The sequence below is a fragment of the Tympanuchus pallidicinctus genome, unplaced genomic scaffold, assembly GCF_026119805.1.
Source record: "Tympanuchus pallidicinctus isolate F22 unplaced genomic scaffold, pur_lepc_1.0 scaffold3, whole genome shotgun sequence".
In the NCBI taxonomy this organism is placed as follows: Eukaryota; Metazoa; Chordata; class Aves; order Galliformes; family Phasianidae; genus Tympanuchus; species Tympanuchus pallidicinctus.
In genome coordinates this window covers 61,303,089-61,320,969 of record NW_026294747.1, presented here as the reverse complement: position 1 = coordinate 61,320,969, position 17,881 = coordinate 61,303,089, and the positions used below count along the sequence as shown (strand labels likewise).

The 17,881-nt window shown below is 48.7% G+C and overlaps 1 protein-coding gene across 1 annotated transcript; it reads left to right on the top strand.

Moving 5' to 3' along the window:
* Positions 1-4,268: 4,268 nt before the first annotated feature.
* Positions 4,269-16,072, top strand: ARF1 (ADP ribosylation factor 1). The gene is made up of 5 exons (XM_052695134.1): positions 4,269-4,410; positions 12,444-12,622; positions 13,341-13,451; positions 13,958-14,082; positions 14,501-16,072. Exons 2-5 carry the CDS (start codon positions 12,475-12,477, stop codon positions 14,660-14,662), a joined length of 546 nt encoding a protein of 181 aa, XP_052551094.1. The 5' UTR covers positions 4,269-4,410; positions 12,444-12,474; the 3' UTR covers positions 14,663-16,072.
* Positions 16,073-17,881: the final 1,809 nt, after the last annotated feature.

The window sequence follows — 17,881 nt, the reverse complement described above, 5'->3', positions numbered from 1 at the left end:
TGCTTCTGATTTGGAAGAAATCCAAATGGTAGTGCTGGGGTGGCATGAGTTGTGCCAAGGATACCCTAAGATGAGGTACAATGGTGTTTAAGCAGCCCAGAGGAGGGAAAATAATTAGAGTACTGGAAGGCCTCTCCTATGGAGACAGGCTGAGAGCATTGATTGTTGTTCATCTTGAAGAAAAAAGCCTCTGGAGAGACATTATACCATCCTTCTACATGTGGGCCTACAGGAAAGCTGGAGAGGGACTATTTACAAGGGCATGTAGTGATAGGATAAGCAGTAATGCCTTTAAGCTAAAAGGGGGTAGATTTAAATTAGGCATTAGGAAGAATTTCTTCGCTATGATGATGGTGAGGCGCTGGCACTGCTGCCCAGAGACGTTGTGGATGCCCTACCTCTGGAGGTGCTGAAGGCCAGGTTGGATGGGGCTTTGGGCAGCCTGCTCTGGTGGGAGGTGTCTCTGCCCATGGCAGTGGTTGGGATCAGATGATCCCTCCCAATTCAAACCATTCCTTGTTTCTAGGACTCTAGAAATCCAGGATGATAACTCTGTAATTCAAGGATTCTGATCTATGACCTGAGCTCCATGGATTGGGCTGCCTGATGCAGCCTCATTTCCTGATGCAGCACCATCACATGTCTCTGCACCACTGGCACATCAGTTTCAGAATTACAATGCTGCCCACAGCATAAACCCAAAATTGGAAAAAGTGGAGGAAGAGACTGCTCATGGTACCAACCGATGCCTTTATCAAGACTTGAACTTCTGCTGCCCAAAGTGCTGTCAGACGTACTCAACATTAATGGAAGCACTTCCATTCTGAATGTGTTCTGTGGAGAAAGTGCACCCAACAAGCACCACTTGACCACAGATCTTCGAGTTTCCAGGTTAGGCTGAGCAGATCACAAAGCATTTCTCAGGCAAAGCATCGTTCTGGTGTTTGTTTTTCAACCTGAATGCTGAGTTAAAATAAGTTTGTGGAGTTTAAATGATGCTGGGGGTATTCATAGCCCCAGGAGGGCTGTATGATCAATGAATATCTCTGGAGCCATGAGTGGCTGATGGAGATGTAATAGTACAGATGGTTTATGGTCGGTGATGGAGGACCACTGGGGCTGGTATCTGGAATAGGATGAGTGAGTTGCTCCCTTCTATCTCCAATTACTCAAGGAAGACCTGAAGGACCTCCTCAGCAGGGACATCTGCCCTGTAAGAGCTAAAGGGAAGTGGGATGGATAAATGGCAGCAGAAGAAACAACTTATCCTTTCTAATCCATCTTCCCCAGGTTCTGAAAGACTGATTAACAGCCTATAATCCCCTTGCATGTGCAACAGAGAGCATTGTGGCCCCAAAGTTATCACCTTAAGTTGTGCAAGGGGAGGTTCAGCCTGGATATTAGGAACAATTTCTTCTTAGAAAGAGTGGTAATGCATTGGCACAAGATGCCCAGGGAGGGGTGGGGTCACCAACCCTGGGGGTATTCAAGCACTGTGGAGATGTGGCACTGGTCATGGTGATGATGGGTTGGGGTTGGACTTGATGATCTCTGTGGCCTTTTCCAACCTTACTGATGCTCCTGCTCTATGATTATCCAAAGGTGTCAGCAGTGGTGTTAAATATTAGCAGCACTTAGCATTATACAACACTCTGCTCCCAGCATGTAACGCTGCACGTCCCTGAGTCACGCAACGCAGCTATTTCTGAATTAAGGAGAAAAAAGTGAGGCAGAGAGAGCTGCAGTCATTTGCCCACCATCCCAAGGGAGTTGGTGTCATAGGCTGCTCTGCTTTCATCTCTCTCTGTGCTTCAGTCCCACATCTGAGGTGCTCTTGGGAACGTGGGTCTTTCTGCCACAGAGAAACTTGTCCTTTTTTCTGCCTGTCGAGTTTAGCTTGCTTTTATCCTCATTTTCACCCTCCAGGATGGTAAAACATGGTAGATCTTCCAGCTTATCCAGCAAAGACTGGAAGTCTTGCTTTTCAAACCACCAATAGGTGACCCCAGGAACCCCAAAAGCAAGGAATAATTGCTGTTTTTTTTTCTGTAGACAATGTAGCAAACAGATGTTGGGGTGGAAGAATATCTCAGCTTCTGTGAGTAACTGTGATTCTCACCCGAGTGTGAGAGACTCAGAGGTGAGACAACGCCGACCTGCTAACACAGCCCTGCAGAGCAGCACAAAACTGAGTAGCTATCAACCCAGTGTCTGCTAGGACCTCCAAAAGCCAGGGCATATCTCTGCAGATTGGTCACCCGAGGCTGCCAACAAGGAGGAAAGCTCAGCATCTCTAAGGCAATCGGATGGCAAAAAGCCACCCCAAGTGCACCCAGTGTCCACATCCCAGTGTCCCAGAGAATCCTATGTTGTCCTTTGCCCCGAACTCTCATTCAACAGAAAAATAAGGTGGCCACACGTCTGCCCTCCCAGCTGCACAAGGAAGCCTATTTCCTTCTCCAAATGCCATGAGTCACCGGGCACCGTGTTCATCTTCCATCATAGCAGCTGTGACTCAGATAGGGACACGATGCTGTGCACAGCATCACCTCTGCTCTCTGCAAGCACTGGGTTTGTGCATGCATAACTGAGACAGAGGAGGTTTAGATTAGATATTAGGAGGAAGTTTTTCAGCCAGAGGGTGGTGAGGCACTGGCACAGGTTGCCCAAGGAGGCTGTGGATGCCCCATCCCTGCAGGCATTCAAGGCCAGGCTGGATGTGGCTCTGGGCAGCCTGGGCTGCTGGTTGGCGACCTGCACACAGCAGGGGGTTGGAGCTGGATGAGCATTGTGGTCCTTTGCAACCCAGGCCATTCTATGACTCTATGATTCTATGATTCTATGATTCTATGATTCTATGATTCTATGATTCTATGATTCTATGATTCTATGGCTGAGATACCATCTAGCCCTAAAGCCATGCACCCTACTTGAATTGGCCCTGCTGACCCTGTGCCAGTCAGAGTTTTGCAGGGATAAGGAGAAAGCAACAGGATGAGCAGCTCCTCCACGCACTGAGTCAAAGTGAAGAGCTGCTCTGGGTTAAAAATAACAGAAAGTGGGGGGGAGGGAGGGTGGAAGAGAAGGGTTATTTTTAGTGCAGAGCACCATCCTGATCTGGTTCAGCAAATAGACAAGGGGATCACACTGTTACACCAGCCAGTGCTCTTGGCCAAGGGGATATATGCACCAATGGGGTTTTATTCTCAGCGGATGATTCTGAGACATATAAGTGCCAGGAGTTCCTGACAGCAGGACTTGGTAGGAAACATGGGGAGAAGGAAGGATTTGAGCACGTGGAGACCTTCAAAGCCAGGCTGGAGCAGGGCCTGGGCAATTGAGCTTTGAGTCCTTCTTCACTGCGGGGCAGTTGGACTGGATGACATTTAAAGGTCCCTTCCAACTCTGTGATTCTATGATTTTCCTGGGTCCTTCTCCGTGTCCTTTGCCACTAAGTGCTCATTTAGCAGAAGCATCACTCGGGGATGCTTTGCTGACAGCAGTCTGAGCTGAGTAAACACATGGGATGTGTCGGATGTGAGATCATGAAGACTGGCAGTATTTTATATGGGCACGGGCTGGGAAATATGGGCTGTTCCTCAAAGGTTTGGCATGAGGTGTTTACATCCTTTATTGTCCCTTCAGCTTATGCACATGGGAAGAGCTGTTTGTGGAACATTGTTTGGTGGGCAACCCTGTGTGGGAACAGGGAAAATTGGTTTGCTCTCCTTGAAGCTGCTGGGTAAGGAAAGGAAGGATGCTGAAGGACAGTTTGCATTTCAGGTTCCAGCGCATGGGAATGCTGAGTATGCTCAGCTGGAGGGCACTTGCTTGAGAGCTGGATGGAGAGCTTCGAAGTATAAATACGAGCACTGGGGGGGAATCCAGAATAAGCCATTTTCATGGCTGCCTGCTCCCTTTTAAAGCTCCTCTGCCTGTATTTATAAAGGCAGTACTTAGGAGTTAGCCTGGGACACCACATGGCCTCAGTTTACCTTGAAGTAACCCATAGCAGAAAGTAAACCATCCCCAACTACCAGATGTGTTCCTACACCACTCTCTGGAGCATTCAAGCCTCATCAATTTTATTTTCCACACAACTCACTCTGCGTCCTCGTTCCCTCCTGCCCACCCATCATTACGGCCGCACGTCAATCAAACCCCACACGTCCAGGGGCGTGGGCGCTGATTGGGCGTGGTTAGGCGGAGGGCGGGGTTTACGCTAAAGCCCCGCCCCCTCGCATCCTCGGTTACCCATGCTGCCCCGCGCGCTGGCACTGACGTGGCCCCGGAGCGCCGCCATCTTGTGTGCCTGGGCGGAGAGCGGCTGAGAGGCGCGGGGGGAGCCGGCTCCGAGCGGGACAGCCCGAGGACAGCCAGACGCACTGCCCGGGGCAGCAGCTGACACCGGTGGGTTTCCGTTATCTTCTTTCCGTCCCATTTTCCTTCTCGTCGCCCGCCGTATCCGCCCTCAGCCGCTGGGTGGAGCGGGGGAGGCCGAGGCCCGCGGGCGGCGGGGAGGCGCGGCGGCCCTGCGCTGAGGGGAGGCCCGGGGCTGCGGCTTTCCGGCTGCCTTCTGCCTTTGTCCCTTCCTGCCGTGCTCCTGGCGGGGAGGTAAGCCGCGGTGCCGTGCTGTCTGCCTCCGTTCTCTCGTTGAGGGCGGGGGGGTCGGGCCGGGGGGGCGGATCATTCACAGGGACAGGCTGGGGGGGCCGCGCCGCTCCCCTCCCCCTACTGGGAGCGAGGCGGGATGGCCTTGTTCTCTCTTCTTCCCCAAACCAATTCCGGCTTCGGCCCCGCCCGCGGGTGGGATGCGGGGAGAGGTTGCCTGGTTTTCGGGTTAGCCGAAAGCTGTTCTCCTCGCAGTTCCTCTGAGACTGTGTGGGGCTTCGTGCTGGGCTGCTGGGAAGAAGTTCAGTTTCGGCTCGCCGCAGGCTCGGTTTGGTATCCGTTGCTCGGGTCTGGCGCCCTGGGAGATCAGTTTTCCTTGGCACGGCAGTCCCCCAATGGGAGGATATTACATTCTGTCTAAAAACACGATGTCATTGCTCTGTGAGCAGTTGAGGTGATACTTCAGGTTGATAACCTCCATCTGATGAAGTGGTAGGTTAGCAGTGGGAGCCTCTTTTTGAAGGAAGCCATTTACAGAGTGATTAAATTTTACTGGGCCATAAAGCCACCAAAATGTTGTGTTTGCCATTGACCTTGCTGCTTTGCTCTCAGGTTTTTGCCAAAGCAAATTCCACAGGTTGATTAGAGTTCTACCAAGAGTTCTTGTTTTGAAATGTAACTTTGTCAATAAATAAAATGTGAACGATTTATCTCATACTTTGATCTTTGTTTTGCAAGCTGTAGGGCTGCAAGGCCCCTCTTCAACACGTTCTATTAACCTTATTTTTCAGGCAAAGAAATCCAAGTCACAGTAAATTGCTCAAGGTCATTTGGCGATGTGGTTATTACTGTTTTTACAACTGATTTGAAACCTTTCTGTAGGAGAAAAGAAAGAAAAGAACTCCAGCAGGACTGGAGGATTGCTTCACAGGTTTTGTAATCAACTTGTCAATACAAGTACTCATAATCTTACAGGTACAGAAAGAAAGGGATTCTTTGAAACCCAAGTTTGGGAGGCTGGTATAATACTTCGGGTTTCTTGTGTTTAAAATATACCTAGTGCTCCAGAACCCTGTTGGACTGCTTTGTCTGTTGTTGCAATTACATTGGGTGAAAGGGTGAGGTAGCTTGCCTCACTTGAACTTCTTCAGCTCTATTGGTTTGCTGTGTTTGATGTCCCTTCTACTATGGCAGAAGATGGAAAAATGACTCAAGCAGATGTCATCTCTGCTCAGGACAGCATTCACTGCTATGGTAGCCTATGGTGTATGTGATAGTTGCTGGACCACACCTCTGAGAGCCTGGAATTAGGGCTAAAAACATAAATAACAGAAAGTAAATCTCTCCCCAGTAATTCTTGGCTTTTGCTGGGTTTTGGAGATTGCCTGGTTGTGAAATACAACAGGGATCTGAAAAGGGTTAGGGCAGAAGTGCTGTGTTCTTGCTTGGCATGTGCAGCTCCCTGTGTTAGTGCAAAGGGGCAGCCTGGAGCTGTGCTTTTTCAAAGCAAACACAGCAAGGGGGGACAGGGGACTGCATTCCAGTCCTTATAATTGTAGCATTCCAGTTACACCTGTTGGAAGAACCTGCTTTAAGCAACTCTCATACATCACACTGAGGTTATCAAGTGAGCTATTGATTACATGAATTGGTGAAAGAAGGAGAGGCTCACAATGCAAAGCTTCAGCTGAACTGGCAGTGCTGAAGCTGAAAGAAGGTCGGTGTAGAAATGAAAGTCCACCTTTGCATTTATCAGCAGTTTTTAAAGGTAGAGTTCTTACAGATTTCATCAGCCTTCACAGGAATCGGTTTCGTTTCCTTACAGAGGATGAAGCTGCTGAAAAATCAGTGCACTTTTTCTTAGAAGGAATAGTGGTGATTCGTTTTTAGAAATCTTTGGAAAGCTTTGCCAAAGCTTTGCTACTGGAATGCTGCAGAGCTTTTATTAGATGCGCTGCCCTCTGCCATTATTGCCTATCTTAATTGATGAGTAAAGAGGTTTATAATTGGCTTCCTACTCCAGCAGCTGTTTTTTCTGTTGTTCAGCATATTTCTCTTTTTGCTCACAACTATCCATTTCTGTTTCTTGTTTCTAACGCATGCAAACATTGAAGGACTGTGGCAGTAGCTCTGCTGATGTTTCAGTTCTCATTAACCTCATGCCTAACGCAGCTCTTATTCATCCCCTGGTTCCTGTACCCAGTTAGCTGTGTAGGCTCTGCTTTGACATTCTCCCCCTACCAAAAGCCAATTTCATTACTGGTGCTCTCCAGCGAGTTCTTGCCATTTCTAATAGGAGCGTAAACGTTGACTTAGTGCCCAGCTGGTAGGAATGAATAACAGCTTATTTGGCTTAGAACTGGAGATTTTAAACGTGTGAAAATAGCTCAGCCTTGAAAAACTGCGCAGAACCTGACTGAAAAGTGCTTTCTCAGAGCTGTGTTCCCACAGCAGCTTTCCCCCATCTGACAGGTGAACGTGGAGTCGGTCAGATCCGGGTGTTATGAATTGTTGGCACTGCTTTATTTCCTGAGCAGTCTGCAGGGAAGCCATGAACAACTTCTAAAAACATCAACTGTGGCCCCTCCTGTGCTCGCCCGCGTGTCTCATAAAGAAAATATCATTCAGACCAGATGTACAAACCAGTGCATTGGAAAAACACACTTCAGAGTTATGTGTGGTAGTGTGCAGTTGCTTAAAACAGTTTGAGATTTGGCTGTGAAATAGAAGTGGCTGCATCTGCATCGAGGTGAGAGTAAGGCCAGGGCCAGTTGGTGGAGTTGAGCAGCCTGCCCTCTTTGCTTGATGCTGTTTCGTTGGCTTTTTTTTTTCCTGTTTATCTGCCTGTTTCAGGATTGTGGTATTGAGGAAGCAGTCATCACCCCATAGGAAACCTTCCCTCTTTCCTTTGCCCTTGCCTTGATCTTGTAAATGGAATTATTTTCTGTTTTCCTGCCGCTCTGAGCCCAGCGCTCTCTGGAGACTGGTACAGCATTTGGGAAGTGCTATATCTGGTAATGTGTATAGACAGCAAGGTGTTCAGCCTGCTTCTGTTGATTGAAGGTGCTACATCAGAAGCATTTTCATTACCTCATTTGTTGCTGGAGGTTGACGTGTGCTCCATCTGCCTCAAGCACGCACTGTGTGGTTGGGTGCCTTTCACTTGGTCTCCTCAAACCTCTGCAGACCACATCCAGCTGTGCCTCTTGACATGGGAGTGCAGTTATGTAACTGCATCTTGTATTTTACATGATGCTTTGTGCATCTGAGTTTCTCTGGGAGGCAGGTAACAGGCAGTGATTGCTGGGGATGTCTGCACCACCAGTGCCAAGTGGTGAGATGCATTTCTGTTGATGGAAGCCCAACAGACGTGTCAGCTATTCCTGGGTTTTGTGCTTAGTTTATGCCTAGTGACATCAGGATGCTCTAAAATCTCAAGGAAATCAAATCCAAATGATCTGAGCTAAATCCCAGTGCTGAAGAGGCCTCGAGTTGGTACTTGGTCATCTCTCACTCAGGTTATTGCATGGGGAAGGCTGGTAAACTGTAACAGAAATTGCTTCAGGTTCCAAAGAGCACAGCTGTACTTCACAGCCTGTGCCTCCAGTGAGGTGATATGAAGAACTGTGGGCCTGAATTCATCTCAGTTCTAGCAGTGTTTTAATCTTTGCTGGATCACTTCTCACGTTCCCTTCAAAGTCACACTTTAAATTGTAAGGAACAAGCTGCCAACTTGGATTTGCACTTAAATTGAAGCTCTTTGCCCAGTCTCATATGTAACACCAACAGCTGCTGTTCTACTTGGATTTTAACAAGCTTTATCACCTCTCGTGTACATGTGGGTTTGGTGCTCTTTTGTGTATGATTTTGTGCTTGTTTTTGCATGTTGAGCTTCCAATGTAGATGCAGTAAAGATGGTGCAAGCCAGCTAGTGGGAACGGGCTGATTTCAGATCAGTATTTCTGTTGATCAGCTTTTGTTTTCCTGTGGCTGATACAATCAGATTGTATTAATTCCAGTTTAGGAGTTATGGGCTTGATTTGGGTTTTTTTGTTCTAATTACCTTAGGGGTGGAGTCAGTGCTGATGTCAGGTTGGTAGGGACACTGATGGTCTCTGAAAGAGGCATTGAAGCAAAGATGGGAAGCTCCCAGCTCGGAGGCAGCAGGTGCCTTCTGTGTGGCTGTGTGCTGGGCCTGAGCCTTTCTTGCCTGACCTTATTGCTGCTGCTGTTTATCAAAGGGAGAGAACAGATTGCCAAAATGATTGCATGAGGCAACTTCTGTTACACCGCCTGCCGAGTTCAGAGCCCTTCTTCAGCCGCTTCAGAAGCCTTGCGTGCTAAGGGTTGATGTGTAGAAGGGAAATAAATGTATTTCTATACTGTAGGCGTAATTTTGCTGATTAAATAACCTTCAGTTTGGGTCTTTTATGCCATGTTTAAAGGCAGAGATTTCGAGACGCAGCTGTGCTTTCCCCATATGCTGTGTGCCCCTGTGGTCATGGTGCTGTGGGGTGGCTCTTCATGGTGCTGTGGGGTGGCTGTTCAGCAGCACGTCTGGAAAGGTGTGTGAGGGCTCTGAATGAAACGGCACTGAAATGCACTAATGTGTGGTTAAATACAGAGTGCTGCAGCAGATTAAATGCTCAATGATCATTGGGCTCGAGAAGCTCCTCAGAGCTCTTTCTCTAACCCCTTCCAATTAATAGAGACAATTCCTGGCTGTTACTCGTGGGCTGTATTGCTTTAACAGGCACTGGTCTGCCTGCTCTGGCAGACGCTCATTCATTTTTAACTCATCATACCAAGCCTTTCTGAAGAAGGCTCCCTGTCTCCTAATGGCTTATCTAACCATATTGCTTACTAGAAAACAGGCTGCTGAAAATAAAATACCTGGCTTCCTTGAAACAGAACTGCAGCCTTATGCAGAGAATGTCTCTTTCTTGCTATTTACCAATGACATTTTAGCTTTTCTGAACCTGCCCAGCAGGTTTCTGCTGCCACACACCTCTGGAGGAGTAGGCCAGGTGAAGGTGAGCAGAAGTGAGAGCCGTGCAGGGACACGGGAGTGGCTGGGGGCAGTGCTGGGCCTCTGTGTGGAGGAGCTGGACTTGTGCTGGGGCACTGTGCACACTGGCTCTGCAGAAGGCTTGGGCTGTTGATTCAAACTGCTTTGAGCAGCCTAGTCTAGAGGCAGGTGTCCCGCCTATAGCTGGGGGTTGGAATTAGATGATCTTAAAGGTCCTTTCCAGCCCAAGCTGTTCTATGACACAGGTTGCAGATGTTTTTAAGATGGCTGAGAGGTGGCAGGATTATTTGGTAAACCTAACAGACTCTTAAATTTTCCAAGATTTTTGGAATGTGTATGTTGTCCTGGTCTGACTAACGGACTGAAATGAGAATTGAACTAAGCAGATTCAGCTCTGAAGTACACTGCAAGCAGTCGTGTGATCCTCAGCTGAGTTGTATTAGTGGGTGGGAAGCTGCTCCGGACTGTGGTGGTGGAGTTTGGGCTGTCAGATGGCACAGCTGAGAACAGAGACCTGGCTGTCAGAGGGCTGGGCACGGCCCTGTTGCTTGTTTGGTTAAGGATTTTACAGGCAGGGAAGAGGGAAATCAAAGTGCTTCGGCTCATTTAGTGTGGTGTTACACAGTGGTGGCAGAGATGGTGGCCTCCTGAGGGGAGCAGGCACGGGGCAGCTTCCCTTTCCTGTGGCAGCAGGCAGACATTCCAGCTGCTGTTAGAGGAAGGGCACACAGGCAGACACCTCTTCTGCCTCAGCAGCTTTCCTGGTGGGAACCACAGCAGCGTGGGGGAGTTCTGCACGTGGGCTTCTCCTGATATCTTGCTCTCCTATAAAGCAGCCTGGAACTGATGAGCTGCCGGCAGAAGGGAAATCTGGTGGGATTCACCACTCTTAGAGCCAAAGCTGTGCAGTATGTTTGGCAGTGTGGCTTCTCCGAGGGGTAGAGTAAATATTAAGGTTTGGTTCTGTTACCTGATTGCTGCCTTTGGTCCCAAGCATTTAACAGCCAATTATGACTGTACACGTGAGGGGGAACCTCTTGCAGGGCTTACAGCTCCTCTGCAGAAGCACCATTTTGGATTGCTGTAGGAGCTCTGCTTCGAGGTAACGCTTCAGCCCTGGCATTTTTTTCAGATGAAGCAGCAGATAGAGTCAGCACAGGCAGCAGACAAAGGAAAGCCCCACAGCCTCCATCCCGGCCAGAGCTGCTGGGGAGAGACATTTCCTGCTGTGAATGATTTGGGTAAACAAGAACTCCAGCAAAACTGTTTTCTCTACTTCCTAATTAACTTTCCTGTTTATGTAAGTTCCATAGATTGAAGTGGCTGTTGAATATTCATGGTAGCTGTTCAGAAATATGAAGGAAATGGTGAAATAATAGAACTTCCAAAACTTCCATTTGGTTTTAATGCACAGGCTGCCCTTCTGGCTGACGGAGCTGTGAAGTTCCAATCGCATGGAGCTTCGGGGTGTGAAGTGAACAACCCGACACAAGTTACAACTTCAGAAGTGCTGTTTGTCCTGCAGAAACTTCGGTGTGGACTCTGCACCGCGAGGCTGCTTTGTGCTGAGACACGTGACTCCATTCACATCGCAGTGCTCAGCTCTGGGTTCAGAGTCGCTTCCAGCACGCTTCCTGGGAGGGGCAGGGCAGCTCGGGCCTCCTGGTGCTGAGCGGGGCAGGCAGAGCTGAGCAGTAGGGTGAGGCTTTGGTCTGCAGCTTCACAGCTTGTTAATCGTCTTGAGTAGCAATTCTGGAAAATGTGTCCTGTGAGAATTGCGTTTCAAGCACACAGCTGCAGTGTAAGGCTTTGAGAACAGCCTTGAGAGCTGATTCAGAGTTCATATTTGAGTTATGACTCGGTTTGCAGGAAACCCAACCCCTGAACGTTACAAGTCTTTGCTCTGTGTGTTTCTGCTGTCTTAAGCTTGGCTTTTCAGCTGGACTTGATTTGTCTCAAACTTACATCAGCGTTGCTAGACGAAGCAGCAGAAGTGTGTAACAGCCCTCACCACATCCGACTGCTTCCAGGCTGCTCTGGGGAAATAATGGTTCTTGGATTGCAGTGCTGAAGTGTGTGATGGCAGGTCAGGGTGGCAGGGCCTTGTGGAAGAGCAGCACTGGGGCAGCAGCCCCTTCCAAGAGTTACAGCACAGTAGTGCCTCCGGCCCCAGCAGGAGCTCTTGAAGCTGCTGATCCCTTCTGAATGTCCAGAGTGAAGGGAGAAACCCCTCCAACCAGCAGTCATTTCTGGTAGGTAAGGTTTGGAGACGTGATGGGTTCTGTGAAGAAGTTCTCCAGCATCAGCGAACGTAATGCTGCTTTGTGTGGCACTGTGTTCACTGCCCACTGCCAGAGGCTTCAAGAGGAAGGAAAGCATTCTGAGTAGAAGTGAATCCGAGCCACGTTCTCAGCTTCCTTTTCAAAAGAAGGAATGTCTAAACAGAGAAAACATGAGCATGCATTAAAAGCTGCACTTCAGGTGAAGTAGTGCTTTATGGTGAGACCTTAAGCTGGAGGGATAAACTGCCCCAAGTTGTCCGTTGTGCTGAAAGCCAATAACAAACAGGATAGTTTGAGAGCAGAGTTTAATACTGAAATCAGAGCAGTGTCTTTTTATCAGGGATAACTTGTGGCAGAGCTGTTTGTCTCTTGTTTTGCTTCAATATGGAGAAATTCCTGGTCTCTGTGGGCAGGGAGCCCACAGCTCTGTATTGTCTGGTGCCTTTTTGGTGGCTGGTTGTGCCCAGGTCTGAACACAGCCCTCGGTGACTCATGAGCGATTCTGTGATCTCTTTCTCCAGACTTCACTGGCCAGTGAAAGCATATCTCAAGATGGGAAATATTTTTGCTAACCTCTTCAAAGGCCTTTTTGGCAAAAAAGAGATGCGTATTCTGATGGTCGGTCTGGATGCTGCAGGAAAGACGACTATCTTGTACAAACTTAAACTTGGTGAAATAGTAACTACAATTCCCACTATAGGTAAGATGTTTGTCTTTCTATCAACTGCTGGCTTTGGGATCAGGGTGCAGTGTTTGCAGCAGTGCCTCACCTCTGCTGCCAGCACTGCTGGTTTGTGACGTAGTGCTGCACTCTGACTTTGCTATCAGAGCAAACAATTGCTGAGGCTACTGTACGAGGATAGCACAGCCAAATCTTTTCACATAGGAGGAGATTTGTTGTCTTGGTTTTTTTCCCCTGTGAGTTCCCTCCCTTCAGTCATCTGTGGGTTGGCCCTTTGTGGGCTGGGCCAGCCTACCTGCCTTCTGCTCACTGTGCTGTGACCTGGAGTGGTTAAGGCTGAGAAATGGAGGAGTGCCTCTATGTTACCTGGGAGGAGAGTGGCTAAGAACTGTGATCCAAGATTTATTTCCCATTCTCAGAAGCCTGTGGGGCTTTTTTGTTATTATTTAACGTAACGCAGTTTGCTCTGATTATTTTTTCACTGCTCACGTAGCAGTTACAGCTGTTAAGTTTGTTAGTTTAACTAATTGGGGCGGGGTGGTGGTGAGAGGAGCAGTTGTAGAGAGCCCATGTTTGGGGTGGGCTCAGTGAGGGCCTCAGTGTAAAGCTGCTTATTTAAAGCAGACTTACATTTCAAGGTGATGTTTTTAGTAGTGACTCTGAACATGAGTTGCTAAATAAACATAGTTGACCTGTACCCATTTTAACTGAGATTTTGCCACGATTTCTATTTCAGGTTTCAATGTGGAAACAGTAGAATACAAGAACATTAGCTTCACGGTGTGGGACGTAGGCGGCCAGGATAAGATCAGACCACTGTGGCGCCATTACTTCCAGAACACACAAGGTGAGTGCTGACACATCCCAGGCTGCAGAGCAGGAGGGGTGGAAGGAAATCTGGAAAGCAGTCGTCTTTGTCCGTCTGAATCACTGAGTGCAGAACCCCTGCTCCTCTGTGAGCATCACAGCTCGCACCCAGTACTTCAAAGCAGTCCTTGCTGCTTGTTTCCTACAGGCTGTAGCAGCCTTGAGAGCCGAGAGCTTGTCGTTCCTCCCACTGCTTGCCTTTAATGTGCGTGCGTTGTCCTGTCAGGATTTTAAGGGGTGCTTCTCATTGGAAGATATTGAGTGGTCCTGTAGCTGGAAAGTGAGCTCCAAATCGTGCTCATCAACTGCTTGTTCTCACCAGCTCTTGGCAAGGGCAGGCTTTCTCTCAGACATGAGATTACAACAGTATGAACTTCATCTTTTCATGTAGTTTCTCTTTGCAGCTGAATTCTGATGTCCAGAACCAGGTACCGCATGTAAGCAGCACGTGCTGCGTGCTTATGCTTATTGTCTGCTTTCTCCTAGGTTTGATTTTTGTAGTTGACAGTAATGACAGAGAACGAGTGAACGAGGCCAGAGAAGAGCTGATGAGAATGCTGGCAGAAGATGAGCTTAGAGATGCTGTTCTATTAGTGTTTGCTAACAAACAGGTACGCCAAAGGAAGGTGTCTGTGTGTGTGCTCTTATCTGAAAGCGCCTTCTGTGGGTGAACTTAAAGGAGGCACAGCTTGCTGCTCCATCAGCTGTGCTCACTTGGGATGGGTGGAAAAGCTGCGAGTCCTTTCTAGGAATAGCAAAGTGGAGCATTAACAGATGCAGTGCTGAGCTGAGTACAGCTTGGAGCAGTGCTCAGTACTGCGTGTGGAAGCTGAGGTTAAATCAAGGCTGCAGTTGCAGAAAATACTTCCCGAGTGGAAAGTGAATGAAACAGGAGGTGAGCTGTAACTGTGAGCATTCCTCACTTTGTGAAGTGGCTTTAAAGCTGACAGCCAGTGCACTCGTAGTTCAGGAAGGGCGGGTGTTGCTGCTCAGCTGGCAGGAGAGAAACGCGTCTCTTGCTCTCCGCAGGACCTGCCCAACGCCATGAATGCAGCGGAAATCACAGACAAACTGGGACTGCATTCTCTTCGTCACAGGAACTGGTACATCCAGGCCACCTGCGCCACTAGTGGAGACGGGCTCTATGAAGGACTGGACTGGTTGTCCAATCAGCTCCGAAACCAGAAATGAAACCATAAACCTTCCTCTTCCCTCTTTTTCCACCCCTCCCTCTTATTTCCTCCTATTCGCCCTTCGCTTTACTCTAATGTGGCAAACTGTGCTACTTTGTGGTATTGAGTGCCGGAAGCTGTTTTCATTTCTTTTGTCACAGTATATATTGCATCATGCTGTAAATGTGGCAAATACAAGCCAGAAAACAGTTAGGTTTCTTATTTAATGTAAATAGTTTTTGTTTCCAATGAGGCAGTTTCTGGTACTCCTATGCAATATTACTCAGCTTTTTTATTGTAAAGAATCAACTCACTGTTTAGTACTCGGAAGGGATGGAGTGGCTTAACGTAGGGGTTGCCAGCAGTCCTAGTGCAGTAGAGCTGAATACTATCTCGGATGGGTTGTGAGATCTGTGAGGTCCATTTTGGTGGTTGGTTTTTAACCTGAATACTGTATTTTGTTTTGTTTTTTTTTAATAGTCAAGGAAAAGTAAAAACACTTCAAGACACAAAGGTTTGCCATAGCTTCTGCTGTTCTAGCTCTGACGTGGTGGTTCCTGATTCTTGGGAAACTGAAGCAGCAGTTGACACCAGGTTGGCTCCGTTGGGTTAGAACACAGGTCGTAACTTACAGATCTCTGGCTCTTTCTGTAGCTCACGTTTGTTCATGCTTGCTCCAAGATTTGTCAGACCTGGTTTAGATGAGTTGGCAGACTCGAGCTAAACCTCTGCCTTTTGGTTCAGGTGAGACTGGTCACATCCACTGAGCTTGAATCATTTCTGGAAGTCACATTTTTAGCCGGTTGTATTTGTCAAAAGTGTTTTGTACTTTTGTGTGTAAACCACTCCAGAAGGCAAACTTTTCCACAGAAAGCACAGCCTGTACCGGTCCTAAGCTCTATAGTCAGAAAGTACTGTACTTAAGTAAGAATTGCCATGAAAAACACCAAACATCTGTGTATAGTGTCTAGGGGAATAAAAAAAAGCATGAGAGTTAGGAGAGTCATTCCACTCTAGAAGTATTCAATCCCATTTTGGAACAATCCCATATCTGTATATGTGTGAAAACCCTTGGCATCCCTCATACTGCAAGGTTCAGATTTGCCATCAGAAAAAAGACCTCTTTACTTTTCTTTTGTATTTTGATAAACACTGAAGAAGCTGGAGCTGTTCAACTTTAACTTGAGGAACTATCAGAACTGGTTTGTTTAGTGTTGTGGAAACCTTTATTGCTTTCAATACACGATTAGTAATCAACTGTTTTGTATACTTGTTTTCAGTTTTCATTTCGACAAACAAGCACTGTAATTAAAGCTATTAGAATAAAATCTCTTAACTATTTCATGTTTTTTATGCCTTGCTGTTCATTTGATCATCTTGGCAAAATCATAATGAAATACTTGTTGAATAAAAAGTTTCATGAAACTTGCACTGTGTCCTTCTGTTCATCTCTTCAGTCCCCGTCCTCCCTTAAGGCGTCCATCAGCTTCCTGCATAGCCACATCTTTCACCATAGCTTTGTGAGCAATGCGCTCCTGGGGGTGAAATCCTGAATTCAGCCCTCCTGAAGCTGTGGGTGCTGAGCTGGCACTGCTTTTCTCAGAGTGAATCGAGATGGTCTTCCATCGAGCTCCTCATCTCTGTGTGTGTGTGTGCAGACAGGCCCACAGCTCCAGCACTGCTTCCTTGTGGGGCTGGCTGCCCTCCTACAGAGAGAGGCTCAGGGAGATGCTTCTGACTGCTGTCTTCAGCTGAGGCTGCTGCAGGCAGCGATTGGCTTTATTCAAGGTTCCCAGCAAGGGCTCCTGCGCTCTGACCAGCCTGCCTTGGTAGTAATCAGTGTTGAGCAAACAGTGACAAGGGATTGCAAAATCCTTGTAAGTCAGGTTATTCTTTCCAAGCTGTTTGTTTCGCTTTGGCTTTCAAGCTGTGAATCAGGCTGTGTGCGTGCCTAGCTGAGCAGGGCATCTATTTATTCTTGTTCTGGGAGGGAGCTGAACCTGCAGGGCCAGCTCTCCTGCTGATGTCGCTGCGCAGAGCCCCCGACTCCTCTCCCTTCCCACGCCTCCATGGAGGCCGGTGCTCTGCTGCACTCCAGCGCTGCAACCACCGGCAGCAGAGATCCTGCTGGGTGACTGCTGTGCGAGGTGTGTTGGTGTGAGGGTTCGTGATGTCCAGCCTGCCCCAGCCATACAGCCCATGCTGGAAGGAGGAAGAGATGGGGAGCGTGGTGATGTTATCTGGGATCAGTGAGCTGTGGGAGTAGCCCTCCGCTCGAGGCAGCACCAGCTTTGTTCTGGCCTGGGCTCGGCCAAGCCTGCAGGGATTTTAGCCATCCGTCCTTCCCTGTCTGCAGGAACCTGTGTAGCAGCTTGGGCAGGAAAGCAGAGGCGGCTGGATGGCTGCCCTGAGGTGGGGACGAGGATCCTTCACACCCCTTTTTGCCTTTTCTCAAAGCCTTTTGCTCCTTGGGATGTGAAGTTGGGTGTGAAGTAGGCATAGGTGCCTTCTTCAGACAGCGCTTGGAGGTGAGCTGATGGCAGTGGTGGGAGCAGAAGCAGGGACTGCAGGAGGGGACGCAGCCTGGGATGGCGTGAGCCGCCTCAGGGGGCTTCTCTGACCCTCACCTTCAAAGCGCTCAGATCCTGGGGAGGATCCTGCCCTGCTTGGAAATGAAGCTGAATGAGAGCAGTGTCCCAAGCTGGGCCCTGGGATTGGCGCAGACTTTTAGTTCCCTTCACAGCCTGGAGCTGCATTAACTTTTCCCAGGCAGCACAGCCGTGCTGCTCCACTTTCCCACCACTGCCCTGTGCTGGGATGCTCCCAGGGAGCACCGGCCATTGCCCAGACCCCAGAAAGCAGCAGTAGGTGACCCTGAAGGCAGCGAGCTCAGGGAGAAGGCCTGGACTCGACCGGATCACATGTGGACACGGGGCTGCAGCCGCTCACATGAAGAGGACTCACGCCATAGTGCTGCTAACAGAGCATCAACCCCACCCAAAAAAAACCATCTCAAGGGGAAAAAAAAAGAAGGCATGCAACATCTGCTGCCCGCACCAACTGGGTTAAGCACATGCCCACAGCCGGGAGGGGAGCCGGACAGAAGGGCTTTATTCCAGCTCCTCCCGCTGCAATGAATGCAGCCCTTGTTCCACGTGGGCTGCAGGCAGTGCGGTGGCACAGCCCCTCTGGTAACAGAAGAGCCTGAAAACCTCCCAAGTGCAAACTGACACCGGCC

Bases quoted from the DNA above. Each gene is read 5' to 3' on its own strand.
- ARF1 (XM_052695134.1), top strand. From the start codon at position 12,475: ATGGGAAATATTTTTGCTAACCTCTTCAAAGGCCTTTTTGGCAAAAAA. The intron at 12,623-13,340 runs GTAAGATGTTTG...TTTCTATTTCAG, and splicing joins AACTACAATTCCCACTATAG to GTTTCAATGTGGAAACAGTA. The intron at 13,452-13,957 runs GTGAGTGCTGAC...GCTTTCTCCTAG, and splicing joins TTACTTCCAGAACACACAAG to GTTTGATTTTTGTAGTTGAC.